This window comes from Oncorhynchus kisutch, unplaced genomic scaffold, assembly GCF_002021735.2.
Source record: "Oncorhynchus kisutch isolate 150728-3 unplaced genomic scaffold, Okis_V2 scaffold1941, whole genome shotgun sequence".
NCBI classification, from domain to species: Eukaryota; Metazoa; Chordata; class Actinopteri; order Salmoniformes; family Salmonidae; genus Oncorhynchus; species Oncorhynchus kisutch.
This window is the reverse complement of record NW_022263886.1, coordinates 10332-22554: the sequence shown is the minus strand read 5'-3', so window position 1 is coordinate 22554 and position 12223 is coordinate 10332. Positions and strand designations below refer to the sequence as shown.

At 47.6% G+C, this 12223-nt stretch overlaps 1 protein-coding gene across 1 annotated transcript; it reads right to left on the bottom strand.

Moving 5' to 3' along the window:
* Window positions 1-8572: 8572 nt before the first annotated feature.
* Window positions 8573-11163, bottom strand: LOC116368538 (centrosomal protein of 89 kDa-like; the record flags this gene model as incomplete). The annotated part of the gene is made up of 3 exons (XM_031819195.1): window positions 8573-8795; window positions 9653-9768; window positions 11060-11163. Coding segments are annotated over 3 exons (405 nt in total), but the record flags the coding sequence as incomplete, so codon positions are not given.
* Between the last annotated feature and the right edge of the window lie 1060 nt (window positions 11164-12223).

Here is a 12223-nt window from a genome sequence, read left to right as displayed (position 1 = left end):
ACCGTTTGAGTTTGGTGGTGATGGCGTGGTGTTCATCCCAGTGTATTATAACTACCGTTTGAGTTTGGTGGTGATGGCGTGGTGTTCATCCCAGTGTATTATAACTACCGTTTGAGTTTGGTGGTGATGGCGTGGTGTTCATCCCAGTGTATTATAACTACCGTTTGAGTTTGGTGGTGATGGCGTGGTGTTCATCCCAGTGTATTATAACTACCGTTTGAGTTTGGTGGTGATGGCGTGGTGTTCATCCCAGTGTATTATAACTACCGTTTGAGTTTGGTGGTGATGGCGTGGTGTTCATCCCAGTGTATTATAACTACCGTTTGAGTTTGGTGGTGATGGCGTGGTGTTCATCCCAGTGTATTATAACTACCGTTTGAGTTTGGTGGTGATGGCGTGGTGTTCGTCCCAGTGTATTATAACTACCGTTTGAGTTTGGTGGTGATGGCGTGGTGTTCATCCCAGTGTATTATAACTACTGTTTGAGTTTGGTGGTGATGGCGTGGTGTTCATCCCAGTGTATTATAACTACCGTTTGAGTTTGGTGGTGATGGCGTGGTGTTCATCCCAGTGTATTATAACTACCGTTTGAGTTTGGTGGTGATGGCGTGGTGTTCATCCCAGTGTATTATAACTACCGTTTGAGTTTGGTGGTGATGGCGTGGTGTTCATCCCAGTGTATTATAACTACCGTTTGAGTTTGGTGGTGATGGCGTGGTGTTCATCCCAGTGTATTATAACTACCGTTTGAGTTTGGTGGTGATGGCGTGGTGTTCATCCCAGTGTATTATAACTACCGTTTGAGTTTGGTGGTGATGGCGTGGTGTTCATCCCAGTGTATTATAACTACCGTTTGAGTTTGGTGGTGATGGCGTGGTGTTCATCCCAGTGTATTATAACTACCGTTTGAGTTTGGTGGTGATGGCGTGGTGTTCATCCCAGTGTATTATAACTACCGTTTGAGTTTGGTGGTGATGGCGTGGTGTTCATCCCAGTGTATTATAACTACCGTTTGAGTTTGGTGGTGATGGCGTGGTGTTCATCCCAGTGTATTATAACTACCGTTTGAGTTTGGTGGTGATGGCGTGGTGTTCATCCCAGTGTATTATAACTACCGTTTGAGTTTGGTGGTGATGGCGTGGTGTTCATCCCAGTGTATTATAACTACCGTTTGAGTTTGGTGGTGATGGCGTGGTGTTCATCCCAGTGTATTATAACTACCGTTTGAGTTTGGTGGTGATGGCGTGGTGTTCATCCCAGTGTATTATAACTACCGTTTGAGTTTGGTGGTGATGGCGTGGTGTTCATCCCAGTGTATTATAACTACCGTTTGAGTTTGGTGGTGATGGCGTGGTGTTCATCCCAGTGTATTATAACTACCGTTTGAGTTTGGTGGTGATGGCGTGGTGTTCATCCCAGTGTATTATAACTACCGTTTGAGTTTGGTGGTGATGGCGTGGTGTTCATCCCAGTGTATTATAACTACCGTTTGAGTTTGGTGGTGATGGCGTGGTGTTCATCCCAGTGTATTATAACTACCGTTTGAGTTTGGTGGTGATGGCGTGGTGTTCATCCCAGTGTATTATAACTACCGTTTGAGTTTGGTGGTGATGGCGTGGTGTTCATCCCAGTGTATTATAACTACCGTTTGAGTTTGGTGGTGATGGCGTGGTGTTCATCCCAGTGTATTATAACTACCGTTTGAGTTTGGTGGTGATGGCGTGGTGTTCATCCCAGTGTATTATAACTACCGTTTGAGTTTGGTGGTGATGGCGTGGTGTTCATCCCAGTGTATTATAACTACCGTTTGAGTTTGGTGGTGATGGCGTGGTGTTCATCCCAGTGTATTATAACTACCGTTTGAGTTTGGTGGTGATGGCGTGGTGTTCATCCCAGTGTATTATAACTACCGTTTGAGTTTGGTGGTGATGGCGTGGTGTTCATCCCAGTGTATTATAACTACCGTTTGAGTTTGGTGGTGATGGCGTGGTGTTCATCCCAGTGTATTATAACTACCGTTTGAGTTTGGTGGTGATGGCGTGGTGTTCATCCCAGTGTATTATAACTACCGTTTGAGTTTGGTGGTGATGGCGTGGTGTTCGTCCCAGTGTATTATAACTACCGTTTGAGTTTGGTGGTGATGGCGTGGTGTTCGTCCCAGTGTATTATAACTACCGTTTGAGTTTGGTGGTGATGGCGTGGTGTTCATCCCAGTGTATTATAACTACCGTTTGAGTTTGGTGGTGATGGCGTGGTGTTCATCCCAGTGTATTATAACTACGTTTGAGTTTGGTGGTGATGGCGTGGTGTTCATCCCAGTGTATTATAACTACCGTTTGAGTTTGGTGGTGATGGCGTGGTGTTCAGTCCCAGTGTATTATAACTACCGTTTGAGTTTGGTGGTGATGGCGTGGTGTTCATCCCAGTGTATTATAACTACCGTTTGAGTTTGGTGGTGATGGCGTGGTGTTCATCCCAGTGTATTATAACTACCGTTTGAGTTTGGTGGTGATGGCGTGGTGTTCATCCCAGTGTATTATAACTACCGTTTGAGTTTGGTGGTGATGGCGTGGTGTTCATCCCAGTGTATTATAACCGTTTGAGTTTGGTGGTGATGGCGTGGTGTTCATCCCAGTGTATTATAACTACCGTTTGAGTTTGGTGGTGATGGCGTGGTGTTCAGTCCCAGTGTATTATAACTACCGTTTGAGTTTGGTGGTGATGGCGTGGTGTTCATCCCAGTGTATTATAACTACCGTTTGAGTTTGGTGGTGATGGCGTGGTGTTCATCCCAGTGTATTATAACTACCGTTTGAGTTTGGTGGTGATGGCGTGGTGTTCATCCCAGTGTATTATAACTACCGTTTGAGTTTGGTGGTGATGGCGTGGTGTTCATCCCAGTGTATTATAACTACCGTTTGAGTTTGGTGGTGATGGCGTGGTGTTCATCCCAGTGTATTATAACCGTTTGAGTTTGGTGGTGATGGCGTGGTGTTCATCCCAGTGTATTATAACTACCGTTTGAGTTTGGTGGTGATGGCGTGGTGTTCGTCCCAGTGTATTATAACTAACTACCGTTTGAGTTTGGTGGTGATGGCGTGGTGTTCATCCCAGTGTATTATAACTACCGTTTGAGTTTGGTGGTGATGGCGTGGTGTTCATCCCAGTGTATTATAACTACCGTTTGAGTTTGGTGGTGATGGCGTGGTGTTCATCCCAGTGTATTATAACTACCGTTTGAGTTTGGTGGTGATGGCGTGGTGTTCATCCCAGTGTATTATAACTACCGTTTGAGTTTGGTGGTGATGGCGTGGTGTTCATCCCAGTGTATTATAACTACCGTTTGAGTTTGGTGGTGATGGCGTGGTGTTCATCCCAGTGTATTATAACTACCGTTTGAGTTTGGTGGTGATGGCGTGGTGTTCATCCCAGTGTATTATAACTACCGTTTGAGTTTGGTGGTGATGGCGTGGTGTTCATCCCAGTGTATTATAACTACCGTTTGAGTTTGGTGGTGATGGCGTGGTGTTCGTCCCAGTGTATTATAACTACCGTTTGAGTTTGGTGGTGATGGCGTGGTGTTCATCCCAGTGTATTATAACTACCGTTTGAGTTTGGTGGTGATGGCGTGGTGTTCATCCCAGTGTATTATAACTACCGTTTGAGTTTGGTGGTGATGGCGTGGTGTTCGTCCCAGTGTATTATAACTACCGTTTGAGTTTGGTGGTGATGGCGTGGTGTTCATCCCAGTGTATTATAACTACCGTTTGAGTTTGGTGGTGATGGCGTGGTGTTCATCCCAGTGTATTATAACTACCGTTTGAGTTTGGTGGTGATGGCGTGGTGTTCATCCCAGTGTATTATAACTACCGTTTGAGTTTGGTGGTGATGGCGTGGTGTTCATCCCAGTGTATTATAACCGTTTGAGTTTGGTGGTGATGGCGTGGTGTTCATCCCAGTGTATTATAACTACCGTTTGAGTTTGGTGGTGATGGCGTGGTGTTCATCCCAGTGTATTATAACTAGCTACCGTTTGAGTTTGGTGGTGATGGCGTGGTGTTCATCCCAGTGTATTATAACTACCGTTTGAGTTTGGTGGTGATGGCGTGGTGTTCGTCCCAGTGTATTATAACTACCGTTTGAGTTTGGTGGTGATGGCGTGGTGTTCATCCCAGTGTATTATAACTACCGTTTGAGTTTGGTGGTGATGGCGTGGTGTTCGTCCCAGTGTATTATAACTACCGTTTGAGTTTGGTGGTGATGGCGTGGTGTTCGTCCCAGTGTATTATAACTACCGTTTGAGTTTGGTGGTGATGGCGTGGTGTTCATCCCAGTGTATTATAACCGTTTGAGTTTGGTGGTGATGGCGTGGTGTTCATCCCAGTGTATTATAACTACCGTTTGAGTTTGGTGGTGATGGCGTGGTGTTCATCCCAGTGTATTATACTACCGTTTGAGTTTGGTGGTGATGGCGTGGTGTTCATCCCAGTGTATTATAACTACCGTTTGAGTTTGGTGGTGATGGCGTGGTGTTCGTCCCAGTGTATTATAACTACCGTTTGAGTTTGGTGGTGATGGCGTGGTGTTCATCCCAGTGTATTATAACTACCGTTTGAGTTTGGTGGTGATGGCGTGGTGTTCGTCCCAGTGTATTATAACTACCGTTTGAGTTTGGTGGTGATGGCGTGGTGTTCATCCCAGTGTATTATAACCATTTGAGTTTGGTGGTGATGGCGTGGTGTTCGTCCCAGTGTATTATAACTAACTACCGTTTGAGTTTGGTGGTGATGGCGTGGTGTTCATCCCAGTGTATTATAACTACCGTTTGAGTTTGGTGGTGATGGCGTGGTGTTCATCCCAGTGTATTATAACTACCGTTTGAGTTTGGTGGTGATGGCGTGGTGTTCGTCCCAGTGTATTATAACTACCGTTTGAGTTTGGTGGTGATGGCGTGGTGTTCATCCCAGTGTATTATAACTACCGTTTGAGTTTGGTGGTGATGGCGTGGTGTTCATCCCAGTGTATTATAACCGTTTGAGTTTGGTGGTGATGGCGTGGTGTTCATCCCAGTGTATTATAACTACCGTTTGAGTTTGGTGGTGATGGCGTGGTGTTCATCCCAGTGTATTATAACTACCGTTTGAGTTTGGTGGTGATGGCGTGGTGTTCATCCCAGTGTATTATAACTACCGTTTGAGTTTGGTGGTGATGGCGTGGTGTTCATCCCAGTGTATTATAACTACTGTTTGAGTTTGGTGGTGATGGCGTGGTGTTCATCCCAGTGTATTATAACTACCGTTTGAGTTTGGTGGTGATGGCGTGGTGTTCGTCCCAGTGTATTATAACTACCGTTTGAGTTTGGTGGTGATGGCGTGGTGTTCATCCCAGTGTATTATAACCGTTTGAGTTTGGTGGTGATGGCGTGGTGTTCATCCCAGTGTATTATAACTAGCTACCGTTTGAGTTTGGTGGTGATGGCGTGGTGTTCATCCCAGTGTATTATAACTACCGTTTGAGTTTGGTGGTGATGGCGTGGTGTTCATCCCAGTGTATTATAACTACTCGTTTGAGTTTGGTGGTGATGGCGTGGTGTTCTCCCAGTGTATTATAACTACTCGTTTGAGTTTGGTGGTGATGGCGTGGTGTTCCTCCAGTGTATTCTAACTACCGTTTGAGTTTGGTGGTGATGGCGTGGTGTTCCTCCATGTATTATAACTACCGTTTGAGTTTGGTGGTGATGGCGTGGTGTTCATCCCAGTGTATTATAACTACCGTTTGAGTTTGGTGGTGATGGCGTGGTGTTCATCCCAGTGTATTATAACTACCGTTTGAGTTTTGGTGTGATGGCGTGGTGTTCGTCCCAGTGTATTATAACTACCGTTTGAGTTTGGTGGTGATGGCGTGGTGTTCATCCAGTGTATTATACTAATACCGTTTGAGTTTGGTGGTGATGGCGTGGTGTTCATCCCAGTGTATTATAACTACCGTTTGAGTTTGGTGGTGATGGCGTGGTGTTCATCCCAGTGTATTATAACTAACTACCGTTTGAGTTTGGTGGTGATGGCGTGGTGTTCATAACAGTGTATTATAACTACCGTTTGAGTTTGGTGGTGATGGCGTGGTGTTCGTCCCAGTGTATTATAACCGTTTGAGTTTGGTGGTGATGGCGTGGTGTTCATCCTAGTGTATTATAACTACCGTTTGAGTTTGGTGGTGATGGCGTGGTGTTCATCCCAGTGTATTATAACTACCGTTTGAGTTTGGTGGTGATGGCGTGGTGTTCATCCCAGTGTATTATAACTAGCTACCGTTTGAGTTTGGTGGTGATGGCGTGGTGTTCATCCCAGTGTATTATAACTAGCTACCGTTTGAGTTTGGTGGTGATGGCGGGGTGTTCATCCCAGTGTATTATAACTAACTACCGTTTGAGTTTGGTGGTGATGGCGTGGTGTTCATAACAGTGTATTATAACTACCGTTTGAGTTTGGTGGTGATGGCGTGGTGTTCATCCCAGTGTATTATAACTAGCTACCGTTTGAGTTTGGTGGTGATGGCGTGGTGTTCATCCCAGTGTATTATAACTACCGTTTGAGTTTGGTGGTGATGGCGTGGTGTTCATCCCAGTGTATTCTAACTACCGTTTGAGTTTGGTGGTGATGGCATGGTGTTCATCCCAGTGTATTATAACTACCGTTTGAGTTTGGTGGTGATGGCGTGGTGTTCATCCCAGTGTATTATAACTACCGTTTGAGTTTGGTGGTGATGGCGTGGTGTTCGTCCCAGTGTATTATAACTACCGTTTGAGTTTGGTGGTGATGGCGTGGTGTTCATCCCAGTGTATCATAACCGTTTGAGTTTGGTGGTGATGGCGTGGTGTTCATCCCAGTGTATTATAACTAGCTACCGTTTGAGTTTTGGTGGTGATGGCGTGGTGTTCATCCCAGTGTATTATAACTAGCTACCGTTTGAGTTTGGTGGTGATGGCGGGGTGTTCATCCCAGTGTATTATAACTAACTACCGTTTGAGTTTGGTGGTGATGGCGTGGTGTTCATAACAGTGTATTATAACTACGTTTGAGTTTGGTGGTGATGGCGTGGTGTTCGTCCCAGTGTATTATAACCGTTTGAGTTTGGTGGTGATGGCGTGGTGTTCATCCTAGTGTATTATAACTACCGTTTGAGTTTGGTGGTGATGGCGTGGTGTTCATCCAGTGTATTATAACTACCGTTTGAGTTTGGTGGGTGATGGCGTGGTGTTCATCCAGTGTGTATTATAACTACCGTTTGAGTTTGGTGGTGATGGCGTGGTGTTCATCCCAGTGTATTATAAACTACCGTTGAGTTTGGTGGTGATGGCGTGGTGTTCGTCCCAGTGTATTATAACTACCGTTTGAGTTTGGTGGTGATGGCGTGGTGTTCATCCCAGTGTATTATAATAGCTACCGTTTGAGTTTGGTGGTGATGGCGGGGTGTTCATCCCAGTGTATTATAACTAACTACCGTTTGAGTTTGGTGGTGATGGCGTGGTGTTCATCCCAGTTTATTATAACTACCGTTTGAGTTTGGTGGTGATGGCGTGGTGTTCGTCCAGTGTATTATAACTACTGTTTGAGTTTGGTGGTGATGGCGTGGTGTTCATCCCAGTGTATTATAACTACTGTTTGAGTTTGGTGGCGATGGCGTGGTGTTCCTCCCAGTCTATTATAACTACCGTTTGAGTTTGGTGGTGATGGCGTGGTGTTCGTCCCAGTGTATTATAAACTACCGTTTGAGTTTGGTGGTGATGGCGTGGTGTTCGTCCCAGTGTATTATAACTACTGTTTGAGTTTGGTGGTGATGGCGTGGTGTTCGTCCCAGTGTATTATAACCATTTGAGTTGGTGGTGATGGCGTGGTGTTCGTCCCAGTGTATTATAACTACCGTTTGAGTTTGGTGGTGATGGCGTGGTGTTCATCCCAGTGTATTATAACTACCGTTTTAGTTTGGTGGTGATGGCGTGGTGTTCGTCCCAGTGTATTATAACTACCGTTTGAGTTTGGTGGTGATGGCGTGGTGTTCATCCCAGTTTATTATAACTACCGTTTGAGTTTGGTGGTGATGGCGTGGTGTTCGTCCCAGGATATTATAACCGTTTGAGTTTGGTGGTGATGGCGTGGTGTTCATCCCAGTGTATTATAACCACCGTTTGAGTTTGGTGGTGATGGCGTGGTGTTCATCCCAGTGTATTATTACTACCGTTTGAGTTTGGTGGTTATGGCGTGGTGTTCATCCCAGTGTATTATAACTACCGTTTGAGTTTGGTGGTGATGGCGTGGTGTTCATCCCAGTTTATTATAACTACCGTTTGAGTTTGGTGGTGATGGCGTGGTGTTCGTCCCAGTGTATTATAACTAACTACCGTTTGAGTTTGGTGGTGATGGCGTGGTGTTCGTCCCAGTGTATTATAACTACCGTTTGAGTTTGGTGGTGATGGCGTGGTGTTCATCCCAGTGAATTATAACTACCGTTTGAGTTTGGTGGTGATGGCGTGGTGTTCGTCCCAGTGTATTATAACTACCGTTTGAGTTTGGTGGTGATGGCGTGGTGTTCGTCCCAGTGTATTATAACTAGCTACCGTTTGAGTTTGGTGGCGATGGCGTGGTGTTCGTCCCAGCTGACTGCATTCTCCAGACTGCACCGTGCCTGCAGGTGTTCTGTCTGCAGAGTGTGGAGCTCTCTCCTCGTTACCTCCAGCTCCCCCTCCAGCCTCTGCTTCTCTGCCTCCAGCAACATCAGCTGCTTACACACCTTAGAGACTGGAGAGGAGGGAGGGAGGGAGAATGGGGGAAGAGAGGAACAGTTCATGGAGATAACTTTCAACTCTGAAGATTTCTACCATTCACCTCCAGCAGGGTGACTTCTACCATTCACCTCCAGCAGGGTGAAGACTTCTACCAGACACCTCCAGCAGGGTGACTTCTACCATTCACCTCCAGCAGGGTGAAGACTTCTACTATTCACCTCCAGCAGGGTGAAGACTTCTACCATTCACCTCCAGCAGGGTGGAAGACTTCTACCAGACACCTCCAGCATGGTGAAGACTTCTACCATTCACCTCCAGTGCGGTGACTTCTACCAGACACCTCCAGCAGGGTGAAGACTTCTACCAGACACCTCCAGTGGGGTGAAGACTTCTACCAGACACCTCCAGCAGGGTGAAGACTTCTACCAGACACCTCCAGTGGGGTGAAGACTTCTTCCAGACACCTCCAGTGGGGTGAAGACTTCTTCCAGACACCTCCAGCAGGGTGAAGACTTCTACCAGACACTACCAGTGGGATGAAGACTTCTACCAGACACCTCCAGCAGGGTGAAGACTTCTACCATTCACCTCCAGCAGGGTGAAGACTTCTACCAGACACCTCCAGCGGGGTGAAGACTTCTACCAGACACCTCCAGTGGGGTGAAGACTTCTACCAGCACCTCCAGCAGGGTGAAGACTTCTACCAGACACCTCCAGCAGGGTGAAGACTTCTACCATTCACCTCTTTTAGGGTTTGATACAGTGTTAATATGAATGTGTAGAATGTAGAAACAGAATGTAACTAGTTTCTATAGTAGAATCTGAAAGAGAGAGGCTCAGGGGCGATTACTGGTGTCTGTCCCTCCCTACCCTCAGTCAAATGTCTCCCATGACTGTCCTTTGCCTTCGTATGCTGCACCTCCAGCTGCTCTATCAGGACCTGGTTCTCCTGAAGTACCAGACGGGCCTGCTCCTGGAGCTGCCTCCTGGGGAGGGGGGGGGGGGGGGAAGAGGAGAGGGGAGATAGAAAAGTGTCAAGACAGTGTCTCCTCTCTTTCTCACACACACAAACAGACAGGGACAGATAGACAAAGAGACAGGCAGTACTCACCACTCCTTGTGGCTGACTCCTCCAGACAGAGAGACAGTACTCACCACTCCTTGTGGCTGACTCCTCCTGACAGAGAGACAGTACTCACCACTCCTTGTGGCTGACTCCTCCTGACAGAGAGACAGTACTCACCACTCCTTGTGGCTGACTCCTCCAGACAGAGAGACATCCTTGTGGCTGACTCCTCCAGACAGAGAGACAGTACTCACCACTCCTTGTGGCTGACTCCTCCTGACAGAGAGACAGTACTCACCACTCCTTGTGGCTGACTCCTCCTGACAGAGAGACAGTACTCACCACTCCTTGTGGCTGACTCCTCCTGACAGAGAGACAGTACTCACCACTCCTTGTGGCTGACTCCTCCAGACAGAGAGACATCCTTGTGGCTGACTCCTCCAGACAGAGAGACAGTACTCACCACTCCTTGTGGCTGACTCCTCCAGACAGAGAGACATCCTTGTGGCTGACTCCTCCAGACAGAGAGACAGTACTCACCACTCCCTGTGGCTGACTCCTCCTGACAGAGACACAGTACTCACCATTCATTGTGGCTGACTCCTCCTGACAGAGAAACATCCTTGTGGCTGACTCCTCCTGACAGAGGCACAGTACTCACCACTCCTTGTGGCTGACTCCTCCTGACAGAGAGACATCCTTGTGGCTGACTCCTCCAGACAGAGAGACAGTACTCACCACTCCTTGTGGCTGACTCCTCCAGACAGAGAGACATCCTTGTGGCTGACTCCTCCAGACAGAGAGACAGTACTCACCACTCCTTGTGGCTGACTCCTCCTGACAGAGAGACAGTACTCACCACTCCCTGTGGCTGACTCCTCCTGACAGAGAGACAGTACTCACCACTCCTTGTGGCTGACTCCTCCTGACAGAGAGACAGTACTCACCACTCCCTGTGGCTGACTCCTCCTGACAGAGAGACAGTACTCACCACTCCCTGTGGCTGACTCCTCCTGACAGAGAGACAGTACTCACCACTCCCTGTGGCTGACTCCTCCTGACAGAGGCACATTACTCACCACTCCTTGTGGCTGACTCCTCCTGACAGAGAGACAGTACTCACCACTCCTTGTGGTTGAATCCTCCAGACAGAGAGACAGTACTCACCACTCATTGTGGCTGACTCCTCCTAACAGAAAGACATTACTCACCACTCCTTGTGGCTGACTCCTCCTGTCTGTTTCAGGTCCTGGTGTAGCTTCTGGTTCTCCTGCACCACCTCCTCCACACGGCCCCGGAACCTTCTCAACTCCTCCTACACACAACCAATCAATCAATCAAATCAATTACACTGGATCACAAACACTACCTGGACAGCTCTCAGGGATCAGTCAAGCAGCTATCCTGACAGGTGAACACTACTCCATCAGTAATCTCAGCTATCCTGACAGGTGAACCCTACTCCATCAGTAATCTCAGCTATCCTGACAGGTGAACCCTACTCCATCAGTAATCTCAGCTATCCTAACAGGTGAAACCTACTCCATCAGTAATCTCAGCTATCCTGACAGGTGAAACCTACTCCATCAGTAATCTCAGCTATCCTGACAGGTGAAACCTACTCCATCAGTAATCTCAGCTATCCTAACAGGATAACAGGAGGGGTAAGGGGGGTAGAGGAGGGGTAAGGGGGGTAGAGCAGGGGTAAGGGAGGTAGGGCAGGGGTAAGGGAGGTAGAGCAGGGGTAAGGGAGGTAAAGCAGGGGAAAGGGAGGTAGAGGAGGAGTAAGGGGGATAGAGGAGGGGTAAGGGCTGTAGAGGAGGGGTAAGGGGGGTAGACCAGGCCTCGAAAGGTTTAGTAGGACAAAGCTGAGGCTATTTCAACCAGAGCCTGGGTAGACCAGGCCTCGAACAGTTTAGTGGGACATAGCTGAGCCTATTTCAACCAGAGCCTGGGTAGACCAGGCCTCGAACAATTTAATGTGACATAGCTGAGCCGATTTCAACCAGAGCCTGGATAGACCAGGGCTCGAAAAGTTTAGTGGGACATAGCTGAGCCGATTTCAACCAGGGCCTGGGGAGACCAGGCCTCTATCAGTTTAGTGTGACATAGCAGAGCCTATTTCAACCAGAGACTGGGGAGGCCAGGCCTCTATCAGTTTAGTGGGACATAGCTAAGCCGATTTAAACCAGAGCCTGGGTAGACCAGGCCTCGAACAGTTTAGTGTGACAAAGCTGAGCCTATTTCATCCAGAGCCTGTGTAGACCAGGCCTCGAACAGTTTAGTGGGACAAAGCTGAGCCTATTTCAACCAGAGCCTGGGTAGAGCAGGCCTCGAACAGTTTAGTGGGACATAGCTGAGCCGATTTCAACCAG